This window comes from Aulonocara sp. 'chitande type north' Nkhata Bay, linkage group LG3 (assembly GCF_057382095.1).
Source record: "Aulonocara sp. 'chitande type north' Nkhata Bay isolate Kocher_YH1m ecotype deep benthic linkage group LG3, A_spYH_male_GT1.1, whole genome shotgun sequence".
NCBI lineage: Eukaryota > Metazoa > Chordata > Actinopteri > Cichliformes > Cichlidae > Aulonocara > Aulonocara sp. 'chitande type north' Nkhata Bay.
The window spans coordinates 6,167,412-6,185,188 of NC_141346.1; the positions used below are offsets into that span (position 1 = coordinate 6,167,412).

Genomic DNA, 17,777 nt, shown 5'->3' on the forward strand with positions numbered 1-17,777 from the left:
GGAAACCTGTGGACTTCAGCTTCAAAGAACTGGTGACGTTGGTGCAAAATCATTACTGCCTGAAACCCTCCGTGACTGTTCAGCGTTTCAAATTCCAGACTCATTCACGCAGGAGTTTCAATGGCTGCATATGTGGTGGAGCTGAGACAGCTTTCAGAGCACTGAGTTGGGGGCATGCTGGATGACATGCTGTTGTTAGGGGAGCCCACACTGGACTTTAAGAAAGCGTTGGAAATTACTAAAGCAAGAGAAACAGCAGCTAATAACACTAAAGACCTGCGGAAAGCTGACAACAATATGAATTAAGCCGATGCACATCAAGTATCTAAGAGTGTTGGAGGCACATTTTGGCAAGTACTGTGTTTGTAAAGACAGTATCTGCCATAACTGCAAGAAACTGAGCAGACCAGCGCTGAAATCTAAACAAATTACAGCAGTGGCTTTGCAATGTCCGGAGGTCCTCTGAGAGTGGAGAAAGCACAAACGTCAGAAAAAACATGAAACGGCTAAGAACAGCTGAAACTGTGGAAGCCCTGACTGACAAAGGTTTGCAGATGATCTGGCGAGGTGTGAGTCTGAGCGCTGCTCTTAACAAGCCGGCAATTCCAATTAGGCTCAGGTGCAGCCTCTCAGCATGATGTGGCGGCTCCACCCAGGGGTGGAAACGCCCTGTGGGAAGACCCAGCACTCACCCGGACCATGACAGAAATCATGTATACAACTGTAATAGCAGAATTACTGGCGAGTATGCAGATGAAATTAATTGGACACCCTCAGGGGGACCACTGTGAAGCTGTGTGTGGACGTCTGCAAAACATTCCCGGTGTTGCTGTCACAGCTGTTCAGAACCCCACAAAGCTGACTGCCATGATTGAAGCAGTGAGGACAGCCGTGAGTACTCAGACTGTGCACATTGAACGCAATATAAATACGATCTTGGAGAAGCTTACCGGGTTCTCAGAGCATGCGCCGACCAGCTGGCAGGGGTGTTCACCAACATCTTCAACCTCTCCCTGAGGCAGTCAGTGGTCCCCACATCCCTCAAAACAACCACCGTCATTCCCATTCCTAAGAAATCAGAGGTCTCCTGGCTGAAATGCTAATGCTCTGTTGCACTGACATCAGTCATCATGAAGTACCTTGAGTGGCTGGTCAAAGGTCACCTCTGCTCCTCCCTCCATGTTACATATCTGCAAAATTTGGCATGAACGCCAACATCCCTCCAAATTTCTACAATGCTCCACTTTTTCTCTTCCTGTGAGCTCGACCTCTTCTTACTCTCCCTTTTCTTTCTCTTGTTTTTGAATTCTCCTTTTTAACTTCCTTTTCCTCTCACTTTCATGTTTCCTCTTTCACAAACTGTCTAATCACACTCTCCAGTGTGTGTGTGACTTCGTACATCTCTTACTTTCTCCTTCTCAGCTTATTCCTTAAACATATAAATTACAATTTACTTCTTTTCTTGGGCAGTAAAAATCCCTCTGATGTTGTGGGACTCTCAAAAACTTCAATAATTCCTGGTTCAAGCCTGACACTCTGGGCTTTGCAGGGTGAAGGCCTCGTGTTTCATGCTCTTCACTGAGTTAAATGCATTCACCAGCAGAATAATGCTGCTGGGCCTGTTTGCAGACAGAGGCGGGAGCTCCTGCTGATTTGTATGGGACTAAAAAGCTGTGATTACATCCATCCAGCTTCACACTTTGTGAAAACACATCTGTGGAAGGAATGGAAAAGTCATTCAGACGGCCACAGATCACTTCTGAGGAAAGAAGAGGACATCGGCTTTCCTTGTAGTTTCACACCCGAGTAAACCAAATAAAAGTTTAAAAAAAAAAAACTCAGAAAAAAATTAATTAAAAATCATATTCTATTAAAGTTATTTCACCTGGAAACAAACCTTTACACAGTACAAAATTAAAAATTAATCAATCAATTAATTAATTAATTTTCTTTTTTTCCAGTGTTTTTTGTAACGCCGTTCCCTCAAAGAATCTTTCCTTCGCCCCTCCTTTTTTCTTTCCCACTGTACACCACACTACAGCTCGCCGTTCTGATCCACTCTCAATCCAGATTATGCCAAAAACTGCTTTCAAAAATCAAGAAGCCGCTTGCTGTACAGCTTCTCACTCTATCATTCGTCCTCTTCCTCCAGGCGCTGAGGAGCAGCTGAGTCAGTCTTCAACATGTGAGGGTTTGACAGGAGGGCGGGAAAGACTGCAGGAACCACATCTAAGAGAGGTAAACAGCACATGCCCACACATGCTTACTGAGACAGGAAGAAAAGAGAGAGAGAGAGAAGGCGGGCCAGAACTCAGAGACCATGACAGAAATATGATCTGATAGCCAAGGGTATTAAAAATAGATATGAAAACATTTAAAAACACATATCATTATTTTCAGCATTGGTTGGTTTGGTTGCAACTTGTGATGAGACTCTGATGGATTCTGTGAAGTTCTGTGTTTTTATCGTAATTCCTGTACGTACTTTCATAATCCGGCCTCTGACATATGCTCTCCACAACATAATAATGAATAAAAACGGAAACTGAAACTAACAGAAACTAAGCTCAAATGAAATAGTTTCATATATAAACTAACTTCTCCCAGCTTCATATTTCTGAGAGTGCAGTGAAACACGCTTGATGGTTTCATCATTACAGTTCCCTGTATTAAGCTCTGGAGCAGTAGTTACTTTTATTGTCTGGCTCTGTTCCACAGCGTGTTTTTATCCTCGTCTCCCTCCACTTTCTCTGTAGGATCTACCTTACAATATAAACGCCTCCAGGTGACTGTTGTTGTAAATGACATTAAATTGAACTCACACCCAACTGAGAGAGAAAGCACATAGAGAGAGAAGATGTAAAACCTACATAGAAACATCTCAGCCAGCTAAAGCCACAACCTTCTGCTGTAAAGCAACAGTACTACTCAATTCTCCACATTGTTGCCTTGCTTGTAAATCTTAGTTGTTACATATTTTTAATGGTATTTGGTATTTTCTGTCATTTTAAAAAGGAATAATAATGTCAACTCATTCATTTTGGCATTCGTTCATTGTTTATCTTGCTTTGTGTCATCGTAGTCTAAGGAGCTTGGAAAGAAAAGCGTTGAGTGCAGGTTTATTTTAACTGGATACACCAAATGTTCCTATTTCATTTTTATAATTTACAATTGTGCTATTTTAACCCTTTGTTATGGTGCCTGAATGATTGCATGCTATTCTGAGTCACGTGTTTTGTAAAGCACATTGTAATGTTTGGTTTGATAAAGTTTATACAAATATAACAATGCTATCTGTTTTTATCCCCATAAATAAAAACTTCCCTCATAATAATTCTAACAATAATGCCAAACGTGAAACGTGGAAGTGGTGTCACTGTTATGGATAAACAATGGCATTAAAAATAATGTGTCAGTAAGATAACATGTCCTTTTTTAAATGATTGAGAAGGTCTATGAAAACTCATCAAGTGACAGAGAGAAAAGGTTGTGGCCCTTTAGTACCCCTTCATGGCTTCCTGTTAAGTTTCATTTTAAATTCTTCTTTTTTTGGTTTTTAAATCTCTTAATGGTGTTGCCCCTTCTTATTTGTCTGAGGTGCTTCACCCTCACATGCTGTCACCTGTTCCTCAGCTAACCAGATGCGTTTGACTGAAGACATTTAATAAATCCTGAGGAGACAGGAAAGCCTTTGCAGCTTTGGCTCCTAAAATGTGGAATGAGCTTCCTCTGGAGGTCAGACAGGCTCAATCGCTTCTTTTCTCCTTGACTTTTAACCCAGTATGAGTTGTTATCTGTCTGAAACTTTTACTCTTTACACGTAGCTGTACTGATTTATGGCTTAATTGTTGTTTTCTTTTACAGCACTTTGGTCAGCCGTTATGTTGTTTTAAAGTGGTTTAGAAATATAGTGAAAGTGGAAGGTAAAAGATGAGTGTGTTTCTGGACTGCCTTGAAGAAAGATTTTTTTCTAATTGATATTTTGTTTATTTTTCATAAAATAAAAAGAGTGTCCAGGTCTACAAAAGAGACAAAAATGTTCCCAAAATCACTTTTTTAACCTTTTCCGTGGTTAAATACAAATAATAAAAGCATAAATAAATAAATTAATGTAAAGGCAGTGATTCTCAAACTACTCACAATGAGTACCACCTCATAAAATATATAGCTCCTGTAGTACCACCCTTATGACCGATATTAAAGTACAGCAGTATAGGCCCATTTACAGTGTTGGGAAGGTTACTTTTAAACTGTATTCCACTACAGATTACACAATACGTCCCCTCATATTGTTTCAGAGGAAAACACGAACACGGTGTACAGTCGAGTCTTAATAGCTTACTTACAACTGGGCTCGTCAGGCACTCTTCTTGGCTGCAGTGGTTATTATTATATTTACATGGTTCCAGCTCCCGTTTCTGATGGGTGACAGCTTGTACTTTTCCATTTTCTCCCTCCTCGCGCTCACAGACACATAATGGTTATGGCAGTCCATTCTCCCTGCAGCACGGACTACACTGCCCATCAGGCTACATTCTTTAGAGCTATACCTGTAACACTCTGCCTGTTGCCTTCATATGAAATAATTTTTTGAACAATAATTTCAAAAACATATTTCCTCACGTCATTTTGCGGGCCGCAAATAGAGTTGAGACACAGGCATTAGAGCCTCGTAATGTGTGTTTTGTTTGGGTCACTGGCGTGGAATTACCAAAAATACAGAGGGCATAGTATAACACATGAAACAGGAAAAGACCATTTATTTCAGCAAAGTAACTGTATTCTATTCTTTTAAACAGTAACTGTAACAGAATACAGTTACTCATATTTTGTATTTTAAATACGCTGGTACATGTACTCCGTTACTCCCCAACACTGTATATTTAACACCACATAAAGTTTACACGAGACGATTTTATTTCTTATATGATTGTTATTTATTTTAACTGTCATAAACAGGATGTGACAGGTGACAATAACAACTGTACTGCATTAAAACATCTGCAGCAGGTGGGACTTCCAATCTTTAAGTGATGACCTGATAAACCCTGCTTCTGGGGCCAAACTACTCTGCATTTATCAACGCTGTTGTGTTTTTCACTTGTTTTAATTACTGCTCCCAGCGATTATCTCAGTTGTTCTCCTGACTGATGTTTGGTCCGTTTACAGCATCCTGCCATGCGATTGCATTTGTCCCTCACCATCAGGAACCCTCACCTTAACTTTTATTGAGTGGAAAAAAGTTCATTCATCCTCCATCTTCACTGTGTTTATGTTATGCTAACATAGCTGTGTTGCTCGCCACCGCATAGCACATTATTATATTTTCTCAGTCAGAACATGCTATATTTTTTAATCTTAAAAAAAACTTTGGAGGCTTCCCTTGTACTACTAGAGGACGCCCACATACCACAGTTTGAGAATCACTTTCCCACTGTGTCCTTGTGATAAGCTGAAAGAGGAGGCTAATCCATGTTTATGATCAAACAGCTGATTCTATACTAAGCCTTCAGATCAAACTGATTGATCAGCCATCAGAGGAGTCGGATCAATGGAGCTGCTTCTGTTCCTGATGTCCCCTGTTTGATCCTGGACCTGAACTCTCCCTGCAGAGGAGACACAACACAGTCAGAGACACACACATATCTTAGTGGAGCCATCTACTTGACATAATGTTTTCCCTAACCATCTATAAAGATTGACTAAATCTAACCATAGCCTAACTTTAACCTTGCCCACATTTTGAGCCTCAAAAATGCAAATCAAACTCGAGGGGTGTTCCCAAAAGAGACTGTTGGTCCCCACAAGTACGAGAAAGAGAAAACCTATATTTTCATACTGACCTTTGACCTTTAATAGCACTGTGGTCTCTCTTAAAATGCTTCTTTCTTTGCTGCTGACTTCACAGCTGTATTCTCCACTGTCCCTCTCTGTGGGGTGTTTCAGGGTCAGACTGAGGTCTCCAGTTCTCAGCAGGTCGTCATTCAGCTTCGTTCGGTCTCTGTAATCCTGGTGCTGTTTGTGAGGCCGGTCAGAGCTGTTCTCATACACGTGGACGATCAGTGGTGGATCCAATTCAGTATGTCTCCACACTATTTCAGCATCTTCAGGCAGGTTTTCTGTGGTTCTGAAGGGCAGCCGGACAAATTCGGCCCCCTCCTCCACCTCCACCTGACAGTCTGAAGGAAAACCACATCATGAACTGCACAGACAGAAGTGAATCTACAAGGCAGGTTTTTATTTGGTTAATGGTAATGGTTGAATAATGATTTTCAACCACACAAACAGAAATATTTTCTGACATGCACACTCATACTGACTCGTCACTATCAGCAGCACCGTTTTCTTCCTCTTGATCCTCTTGTCCTTGACACTGCAGATGTATTTTCCCGTGTCTCTGTCTGAGGGTTTCTTCAGGGTCAGACTGAGGTCTCCAGTCATCTGTGAGTTTGCTTCCATCCTCGTTCGTTCTCTGTAGACCTGGTGCTGTTTGTCTCGCTGGTCAGAGCCCTGCTCATATTTGTGGACTGTAATTGGTGGTTCAGGTTCATAGCGCCACCACTCCACTTCAGCACTGGACAGGTTACCTGTGGTTTTGAAGGGCAGCTGGACAGACTCCGCCCCCTCCTCCACCTCCACCCGACACACTGAAAGACATTCCACCATGTTTTATTCAGCCAGTAGCCACTCTGAATTGACAAGCGTGTTACAACTAGATTTGCTGAATGTGTTTGATTGGATAAGTAAAAACAACATGATCATAAACGTGTCTAAATCCAAATCCATGTTAATAGGAAGTAGAGTACGCTTAGTCAACAGCCCACAACTAAATCTTTCCATAGCTGGATCGGTATTAGAACAGGTCACCCAGATTAAATTACTTGGTGTTACCATAAACCACCACCTTTCATGGTCTCAGCACATCAACTCTGTTATTAAGAAAATGGGACAGGGCATAGCTATAGCTAGGAAATGCTCTTTTTACATCACTTCTTCAATTATGAAAGATGTCATTAATGCACTAGTATTATCTCATCTAGAGTACTGCTCAATCATTTGGTCAGCAGCTAATAAGACAGATCTGAACAGACTTCAGTTAGTCCAAAATAGGGCGGCCAGATTAGTGTTAAGGTGTTCATATTATACAAGTATTGATAAAATGCACGATAAACTTTCTTGGCTTTCTGTACAAGCTAAATTATACTATGGCTTACTTGTATTTTTAAAGAAAGCAATACTGGTAAACACACCACACTTTTTTATGCTCAGTTGCAGTATCCAGATGAAATACATAATCATGCTACACGATTCTCAACTAACCACAATTTAGTAACTCCTCGAGTTAAAAGTAACTTTTTGAAAAACTCTGTTATATTTAGAGCATCTTTTCAGTGGAATAAGTTGCCTGATGCAATAAGAGAATTGGCTTCTATTCATAACTTTAAAAATCACCTAAAAGCCTATTTAGGCAGTTTTTAATGTATTTGTAAAAATTGTAGAGGGTAATGTCACTTGTAATGGAAATTGTGTATTTTGTTTGAGTGTTTTGTTTTGGGTTTTTTTGCTTTTTTATATAATTTTTAATATTCACATGTTTACATTTTCAGAATTGTAAAACCTTATTGTGGATCTAAGAGCCAAATTATGTGGACAATTTGCATCCAACTCATTGGGTAACATTTTATTTGGTGGTATTTGATGGTTTGGGCCCCAGGAAGACTAGCAACCACTGTTGTGGAAGCTAATGGGGTTCCTTATAAATAAACAAATAAACAAAAAAAAAAAAGAACAAGGTCAGTGAGGTCTTTACAATATAAAACTCATTGAAGCGACTGTGAACTGACACTACAAACAAAATGTAATTTAAAATATACAGGTGGTAATAATCAGGGGCAAGATTTGTCTACTCAGTCTAAGGAGCTTGGAAAGAAAAGCATCTGGACTTCTTTAAGTTACTTGTAGACGTTTCACCTCTCATCCGAGAAGCTTCTTCAGTTCTAAGGTCAAATGGTGGAGAGTCCCAGATATAAACCTAGTGGGAGTTTCCCCCCACAGAGGGACAAAAGGACCCCCTGGTGATCCTCTAATCGCCTGAGCCAAGGTGTGAAAATGGGTGTGTTTCACAATCAGCCAGGGTTTTGGGTGAGCTCATTGTGAAACCTTTCCCCACCCTATCATGTGATTTCCTGAGGTCAGATGGCCCAGGATGTGAGTGGGCGTTAAGGCGTCTGGGGAGGGAACTCAAAACTGGATTTTGGATGGCAGACAGTTGGTGTCGTAAACCCCCGCCTCTGTTCAAGAGTTTTGAGAACCACTTCCCAGATGCCAGCACTCTCAGTAGCAGGAGCAGCAGCAACACCAACATTGTACCCATCAGGTAAAGCATAGGCTACCTTCAGGCTGTAGAAAAAGCTCTCCTGAATCTAACATGCAATGGTGTTTGCTGTAGTGAGTGCTTGTGACAGGAGAACTGAAAGCAGCTGAAACCTATGTTGTGAACCAAATATGTGACTGTGGAGTTAAAAATAAAACAAGTTGGGATCCTTAAAGAATCTGTCAGTCTTACTTGATAAGCAAAGCTGTTATTTGGTTTCTTACCTTTGACCTGAACCTTTATTTGTTTTTTCATGAGGATGTTTCCCTCCCACTCAAATCATGCCAGAGGCTTTTATTTTGAAGTTAGGATCAAGAGAAATAAACAATTACAACACATTTAGATGAGCTTGCAAAGTCTCTTGACAGATATTTTCCTACAAGAGATTCAGCATGGGTGAGACAGCCGTTCACGTTTGCTGTTGAGACAGCAGATGTCGATGATGAATACCTTGATGAAATCATTGAAGTTCAGCAGAGCCAGGTTCAACAGCAACTCTTCAGAACAACAACGCTCTCAACGTTTTGGTGTCGACAAATGGACAAATATGTAGTTATTGCTAAGAAAGCCCTGGATTTTTTTTATACCATTTGTTACAACATATCTTTGCGAGCAATCCCTGTCAAGGATGCTGGACATAAAAACGAAGAAAAGGAACAGACTTTGCTGTGAAAATGACATGAGAGTGGCACTTGTCAAGGTGAAGCCACATCTGAACTGGTCTCTCAAAGGCAACAGCAGAAGTCACACTGATTCGCAGTATGTACATTTGTATGTAATTTGCTGTAAGTTCGTGCATTGTGTTGGTTTTGTTCTTTGAACAAGGTGATGTTCACGCACGGGTCATTTTGTGCACCAGTAAAAAACATATCAATGTCTTGAATATGAAAAAGAAATCATATTTTATTTTTCACTAAAGAGGGGTTCGGTGCGCATATGAAACTGGTGGGTTCGGTGCCTCCAACAAGCTTAAGAACCACTGATTTAAACACACAGTTGTGCTGCCTGACATTCTTGGCTTTTAGTCAAAACATCAAATAATTTATTTTATTTGAATGAACTGAAAATACATTCAAACTAAAAGCTTTTAGAGAATAAACTCCTACATGACCTCTGACCTTTGACCTGTATCTACAGCACTGACCTCTGACGTTCAGCTCCACTTGTTTCTTCAGCAGGATGTTTCCCTCCCTGCTGTAGGCGGTGCAGGTGTAGGTGTAGTGATCCCAGTCTGTGGGCTGTTTCAGGGTCAGACTGAGGTCTCCAGTTTTCAGCAGGTCTTTGTTCATCTTCGTTCGCTCTCTGTAAAACTGGTCCTGTTCTTTAAACTGGTCAGAGCCGTTCTCATACACGTGGACCTTCCTGGTTCGAATGTAAATACAAGTCCACTCCACTTTAGCATCTTCAGGCAGGCGATGTCTGGTTTTGCAGGGCAGCTGGACAGACTCCACCCCATCCTTCACCTCTACACAGGGGACTGAGAGGACAACAAAGCACAATGAGTTGTACAGCCAGTGCAGCAGCGTGAAGTTAAACCTTTTCAGTGAAAACATCTTTGACCAATTCGACTCTGAAATATGTTCCTTTGCTCCACAGTACAGAGTACAGTACAGTGGTGTCTGTCCAATCAGCAGCAGAGCAGACTCTTTACCAGAATCCTTTGTGCCAAATGTACAGAATCAAATCCTTTGTTTGTTTCTGCAGAGTAAAGTTTTTATTTTCATCTTTCAAGGTTTATATTATTTCTTAGAATCTTTCAAAGAAACTGTAGAAGTTACTAGACTATGATTCAACTACACAGACAGCTGGTCACTCGATCTGCTCTCTGAATGCTCAGCTTGTGCTCAAAATGAACTTAAAGAAACGTCTGTTGTGGTTGTTAGGTCTGCACTCGCAGGCCTCGCTAGCTCAGAGACTTATCCCGATGAACAAAGCAAGACAATCAGACCTCGATCGTTTTTTACTTGCGCAAGTGTGGTAATCTCAGAGCTGCAAGCTCTGCACCCAAACTCAGTCAACTTCAACTCCAGCCTCTCCTCGCAGCCTTTTATTAAATGAGTACTTGTAAAATAATGTGTTGTAAGAGCTAAGGCACCGCAAAGCTGTTTAAAAGCCCCTTTGAGGTCCCTGTGTAATCACATAAACCCCAGGCAAAGTGTCCAAAAACGTAGGGACCTCCTGTATCTGCAGCTCACTCATAAAACCCTGTTCACCATAGTAACCACAGACACATTATTGATGACAGGCTCTTGTTACCGAACTTCACCATTTTCCTACACTGTAAACCTTTGATCTGTATCTTCAGCTCTGACCTTTGACTTTCAGCTTCACTTGCTTCTTCAGCAGGATGCTTCCCTCCCTGCTGCTGACGGTGCAGGTGTAGGTGTCCGTGTCTTTGTCTGTGGGGTACTTCAGAGTCAGACTGAGGTTGGCAACTGTCAGCTGTTTTCTCTTCATCTTGGTTCTGTGTGTATATAACCAGTGTTGTTGTTGTTGTTGAGGCTGGTCAGAGTCACTTTGCTGCACATGGACTATCCTTTTAAAGCTGTCAGTCCACATCACTGTAGCGTCATCAGGCGGGTGAACTGTGGTTATGAAGGGAAGTTCAACAGACTCCACCCCTGAATCCACCTTCACCTGCGGGACTGAGAGGACAACAAACATCATCATCAGCTGCACAGGAAGTCTTTAAGATGCTAAAACATGACACTGAAAAACTAGTTCATGCATTTATTACTTCCAGGCTGGACGACTGTAATTCATTATTATCAGGATGTCCAAAAAACTCCCTGAAAAGCCTTCAGCTAATCCAAAATGCTGCAGCAAGAGTCCTGACAGGGACTAGAAAGAGAGAGCATATTTCTCCTGTTTTGGCTTCCCTTCATTGGCTTCCTGTTAAATCCAGAATTGAATTCAAAATCCTGCTCCTCACATACAAGGTCTTAAATAATCAGGCCCCATCTTATCTTAATGACCTTGTAGTACCATATCACCCTATTAGAGCACTTCGCTCTCGCTCTGCAGGCCTACTTGTTGTTCCTAGAGTATTTAAAAGTAGAATGGGAGGCAGAGCCTTCAGTTTTCAGGCCCCTCTTCTGTGGAACCAGCTTCCAGTTTGGATTCAGGAGACAGACACTATCTCTACTTTTAAGATTAGGCTTAAAACTTTCCTTTTTGCTAAAGCATATAGTTAGGGCTGGACCAGGTGACCCTGCTGCAGTAGATGTAGGCTGCCGGGGGATTCCCATGATGCATTGAGTTTTTCCTTTCCAGTCACCTTTCTCACTCACTATGTATTAATAGACCTCTCTGCATTGAATCATACCTGTTATTAACCTCTGTCTCTCTTCCACAGCATGTCTTTATCCTGTCTTCCTTCTCTCACCCCAACCAATCACAGCAGATGGCCCCGCCCCTCCCTGAGCCTGGTTCTGCTGGAGGTTTCTTCCTGTTAAAAGGGAGTTTTTCCTTCCCACTGTTGCCAAAGTGCTGCTCATAGGGGGTCATATGATTGATGGGTTTTTCTCTGTATCTATTATTGTACGATCTACTGTACAACATAAAGCGCCTTGAGGCGACTGTTGTTGTGATTTGGTGCTGTGTAAATAAAATTGAATTGCATTGAATTGAATTAACCTTTGGCATGTGTCTGCTTGAGTGGAGCAGGGAGTGATTTAAATAGTTACTGTGTATTTTTAGTGTTGTTCCTGAAAACATTTGTATTATTTTGTGATTATGGTATCTCTGCCCGTTGGTTTAGGTTGGAATCATATTTTTTCTCTTCTCTGTGGGGTGTTATTCAGCTTGTACTGGTGTAACTGGAATCATAGGTGAAGCTCATTGGACTTTATATGTATTCCATTTATCATTCATCCTAGGTACCGAAGTGACACAGCACCACACAAAAGCCCCTCATGTCTTCATATCTTGGGAAATCGGTGGAGCGATTTAGTTAAATATGTGCAAAGTATTTAAGGCAAAAACAGAAGATCTTGAAGGTCAATATTTGACATTTTTGATATTTTTGTCATTTTTACATGACCACCTTTATTCTTTAGCACAGTCTGAACTGTGTTAGGCAGCTTTTTGCAGTGTTCAGGAGTAGTTCTCCAGGACTTTTGAAGGACATTGTGATTTAAAAAAAGAAAAATCCAGAAATGCTTTTACTGCACTGGCAGCGAGTTCAGTTCTTCTGTATCAAGAATGGCTACCTGACAGCTGCCCTTCCATTGAGACCATTTCTGATGATGCTTTAATGGACGACTTTCTACTTACGTGTTACAGCTTCCAAAATCACAGCATTCTTAGATAGCTGGAAACAGGACAGAAGATCAAGTGTTTAAATGTCTTCAAGAGTTTTTTGGATTTTTTTGGCAAGTTGTGCTGCTGTGTCTGCCTTTTTATGACAGGGTAAAGCACAACTCCCAGTACCCCCCACTGCCCATGGCCTTGAATAACAACAATAAAAGCAGAGTTTCTCTGAAAATACAAACAGTAAACTTAAAATGAGTGATGCTTGTTTCATGATGCTCCAGATGTTCTAAGCTGGCAAAAGCTTTGAACTGCAAGCAGACCAGTTCAGGACCTGAACTCTTCCCTGCTATTTTATCAGACGCTGTTTAGTATGATGTTACTGAAATATGTAAGGCCTTCACTTAAGAAGACATCGTATCAATTGGAGCATTTGTTGTTGTATAACCTGTAAATACCTTTGAGCACCTTTCCAGATGTGGAAGCACTATTACATACCATCAGAGATCAGGTTTTGTAAGTGAGCTCTAATAACAAGTCAGATGCCTCCTTTTGAGGATGCAGTGTCCATGTTGTTCCCATAATCCTAAAATTTAATCCGTCTGACCACAGAACAGTTTTCGACTTTTTACTGACATTTGCCCCAAAGAAGAATAGCAGTGTCTCTGGATCATGTTCACATGCGCTGTTTTCTTTGCATGATACAGCTTTAACCTGCACGTGTGCATGGCATAGTCAAGTGTGTTGCAGTAATATCTGTAAACGTTTCAAAGCTCATGACCTGCCTGAGGGCACAAGGATCACAGGTGCCCAGGACTGATTTTCAGCCTTGTTGCTGTGCACAGAGATTGCTCCTGATTCTCTGAAACCTTTGGCGATGTTATGTGCCGTAAATGATGAGATATTTATAGTTTTCAGAATTCTGTCCTGAGAAACATTGCAATTATTTTGTAATTGTTTTTGCAAACTCTGAACATCTTTACTTCGGGTAACTCTGCCTCTCTTAATACTCAACAATGTTATTGACCTGTTGCCAATTAGCCTAATTCAGTTAAATGTTAGTTAAATAATTATACAGATGTTTCATTTTTCGCTTTTTGTTGCTGCAACTTTTTGGAAAATTGTTACTGCCATCGAATTCAAACCTTTATTAAAATTGTACATTTTCTCAGGTTGCTGGTTCCCTTAAGAACATGGCTGGATAAATCTGAGGTCAAGATCACTAACCACCATCATTTAAAATTGGAAATTTGACCACATCACACATGTGACAAATCACTTACCTTTCACAAAATAGTGTCTGAAGTACATGCCTCCACCCACAATTAAGAAAGCAGCCAAATTCAAGAAAACCAGGAGAACTGTGACCCTGCTGCGACCTGACAACAAAAATGTGAACAAAAACAGGAAAATTGTGTGATGTTAAAATAATGCTGCAGAATCTCTAACGCTGCACATGATTTTTCATTTGTTTGCACTGACCTCCACCTGTGGCCCTCTGGACCTGCAGCTGCACTGTTGCCTGACCCTGTTCAATACCAGACTTGCGGGCGGTGCAGGTGTAGTTGCCACTATCAGACAGTTGAAGATTTTTCAGAGTGAGGCTGAGGTTTCCAGTTTCCAGAGCATCAGTATTCATGGACGTTCGCCCGCTGTAATGCTGGTTTTGGTTCTGAAGGTTATCACCTTCCGGTTCACGCAGGTGAACTGTGGGTGGGTTGAGGTCGGACCGGCTCCACACAGCTGCGCATTCTTTCACATTAACACTGAGAAACTTACACGGCAGCAGGACAAACTCTGCTCCCTCCTGCACCTTCACACTTGAGGCATGCTGGGAAACTGTGAGGACAGGAAGAGTTTAAACCTGAAATCATTCCCACACTTTATTATGACAGCAGGAAACTTATTACAGGCTGAAGTAGATACCACAGACACAATACAGCAGTTCCAGTGATGCACACCGGCTGATTTCATGAAATCATGTTGATTCAGTGTTTTTTTTATTAGTTTAGATAAGTAAGGACATTATTCCTGAGACATGACCAAAGTGGCTGCTGTTTCATAACTGTCACAAAACCCGTGAGACCAGTTACACTGTCATGGTGGCTAGATGAAAACAGCCAAGTGCATCAGCTTAGAGGGACTCGAGCTGATAACAGAACAGATAGAGACCACATCAGGCTGCATTTTTGTCTCACTGCTTCAGTGAGAGAAGACATTTAAGATAAAGTTACGCTGGCTCGGATAATCTCAACTGCAACAGCATGTGGCAGTTGAGACCTCACCTTGTTTATGAATGCACACAAACCTGTCTGACTGTGTGTGTCTCTGTGTGTCTCTGCAAGTGTGACATTAATGGAGCTTGGATCGTGAGAACAGAGGCAGATTTTCTTACCGTGCAGGAGGATCACAAACACCAACAGGATCTTCATCTTTCTGTAAAAACAGCAAATAGCTAAAACTTTTCCTTCAGTCGTCTTCTGCCTGAGGAAATCAGCAGTAGATCCACAGACATAATCCACCTGCTCCTCACCTTAAACGAACACACCTTCAATTTTTTCATTCAGGAAGAGGAAACACTTGTTCAGAGAGAGGACGGGACTGTTCACGCACCTCTAGCCAGTAAAGACGACGACAAGAGAAACAAAGCAAATAAAGAGAAAAGAAACGTGAGTCAGGACCAGTTTAAATTTTAATCATCACGTCAGACTAAAGTGAAATATTATCTTTGTTTCCTCGTATACTTCCACATATGATAAATGTGAATACAGAACATAATAATAATCATAATAATAATAAATTATGTTTTATTACTGTCTACCAGCAGCAGCTTCACAGCCCACCAGGGGGCCCACACACTGTTATTTGCAGACTACATGAAAGGCTGGTGGTGAAATGTGAGTCTATTCAGTGACAGACAGAAGCTGAGCAGGTAACACTTTCTAATGAAAACATAATAACCAATGCTGGTTATTTATATAATATGGCTAATTCAACTTTGTACTGCTGATAAAACCAAGAGGACAGGTTTAAAATACTTCCCCCAACAGCAGCCGTCACTATAAAGGTAACTGTGGTTAGTATCTGCAAGAAAATGCAGATGCTAGCAACAGTTAACTTTATAATAACAATAGCTAACTTCAATTCAGCAATAAACAATATTATTATTATCATTAGAAAAGAACAGGAGTGATGTACTGGTAACACAGTGTAAGAGTAACAGTATTTAGAATATTAGTAGTTATTAATTATATTTTAGTCAAGGTCAAGTATTACCCTTCCACCTCTAACAGTGATGATATATTAGTTTAGGATTAACAAATATTGTAGTTTGTATTCTTTCTTTGCATGTTAGAGTTTTAAATAACAATATTTATTCAGTTGTCTGTGGAAAGGCAAAGAGGGAACTGCACATCTCGTTCAGTAACTCTAAAAGAAAACGTTTCCTCTGTGTTGCTGTGAAAATCACTCATTCAGTTCAGCAGCTCCGCCTCACTCTGCAGAAGCAGCGTGCCGAGCTGATGATGTTAAGAGGGAAGTAGTGAAGGTGATGATGTCGCTCTGCTGTCAGTCATCATCCCGACAACATGAAGATTTCATCTGCTCCTCTGTGAGTCACTGAAATCCTTCACTGATCTTTTTCATCGATTCATTGATAGCAGCTCTAATAAACACTCTTGGATGCTCTCACTGTCTGACTGCTTGTTTTAGGTGAGAGGATCAGTTCACTCTTCTTCTCTTGTATTACAGGTTTCATCTGAGAGCAGTCTGTGATTGGAGCCAGGAAGAGATATTATTGGCTTATAATGAATATCACAAGTTTATTTTATTTTAGAGCTTCCAGACCTTCTGCAGTTTATTCTGGAGTAATGCATTAGTAACGTCCACCATGTAATCTGGACTGTCATAATAAATTGAGGCCTCATGCCCAGTTAGTGACTGTAACATGAAGTCAGATGACCTCTTTTCATCAAACATGCAGGGTCAGGAAACCACAGCTGCTGGCTGCATGTGCCACAGATTCTTCTGCCTGTTTTGTAGTCTTCACTTCCTCTATTAGAAGCACATTTTCCACAGTGAGTCAAACCAAAGAAATGGAGACTGTTTTTGGTAAAATCAGGTTTCTTTTTGCATGTTTGGTTATTTTTCTGGTGCTGAGTTCTAAAGAGCAGCAGAGTGCAATTTAGCCCTAAACTTGTAAATAAAAACCACTTTAAGAGATTTTGATGCATGCTCAATCATTCAGGTAAGTCTCCAAAAGTTGATTCTGTTCATCTGGACGTAGCGTTTTCAGTCAGAGAAACGTTTCATCATCCAGGTGACGTCTTCAGTCTCAGCTGACTGCAGCTTTCAATCTTATAAACAGTACATTTGCATAATGACTGAAACCAGCCCACTGAAGGAACAATGGGCTGGGAGGTCAGTTCCTTAATCTTAATTATGCACATTCTCATGACCATTGATCAACAACCACTGATCAATGGTCATGAGTACCATTCACAGAGAGTTGGGGAATGGCAACAACATTAACATCTTTCCACCAGGGTAGGTGCACAGTTTTGCTAAAGCAGAAAGACTATCATGAGAATATTTTGTCCCTGCTCAGTGACGAAAATGCTTATGAGCCCCTGACCTCATACCACAGACTATACCAAGGGGAACCTACACCAACTCTGTATGGTTTACTGAAGATACATAAACAACCTGACCTCAACCTCAGCAACAGGACCGCTCTCAGCATCGACCAAGTGTGTTTGCTTTTGGAGCTGTGTCTTCATTCCACCTACTTCACATACAAGGGTCAGTTCTACAGGCAGAAACATGGGTGTGCCATGGGTTCCCCAGTTTCACCCATCGTGGCCAATTTGTACATGGAAGAAGTGGAAAAGAGGGCTTTGCCATCCTACCCTGGAACACCACCAAGCCATTGGTTCAGGTATGTGGATGACACCTGGGTGAAAATCCAATCTCAGGGCGTTCCACAATTCACGGATCACATTAACTCGGTGGACCGACACATCAAATTCACCAGGGAGGATATGAAAAGTGGCAGGTTAGCCTTCTTAGACTGTGAGATTTCCATCAGGAATGGGGGACATCTAAAAGCTGATGTGTACCATAAATCTACACATACAGATCAGTATCTAAGGTT

The 17,777-nt window shown here is 41.2% G+C and overlaps 1 protein-coding gene and 1 long non-coding RNA gene across 2 annotated transcripts; one reads left to right on the top strand and one right to left on the bottom strand.

The window, feature by feature from the left end:
* Window positions 1-4,850: 4,850 nt before the first annotated feature.
* LOC147333665 (uncharacterized) lies at window positions 4,851-15,180 on the bottom strand. Its single transcript, XM_086268695.1, has 8 exons — window positions 15,021-15,180; window positions 14,108-14,464; window positions 13,909-14,004; window positions 10,687-11,019; window positions 9,519-9,851; window positions 6,321-6,647; window positions 5,844-6,179; window positions 4,851-5,606 (listed from the first exon to the last, which is right to left on the bottom strand). Exons 1-8 carry the CDS (start codon window positions 15,055-15,057, stop codon window positions 5,515-5,517), a joined length of 1,911 nt encoding a protein of 636 aa, XP_086124821.1. The 5' UTR covers window positions 15,058-15,180; the 3' UTR covers window positions 4,851-5,514.
* A 14-nt stretch (window positions 15,181-15,194) lies between these two features.
* LOC147333666 (uncharacterized) lies at window positions 15,195-16,719 on the top strand. Its single transcript, XR_015125783.1, has 4 exons — window positions 15,195-15,294; window positions 15,453-15,557; window positions 16,129-16,235; window positions 16,376-16,719. It is a non-coding gene; the product is annotated as an uncharacterized LOC147333666 (long non-coding RNA).
* Window positions 16,720-17,777: the final 1,058 nt, after the last annotated feature.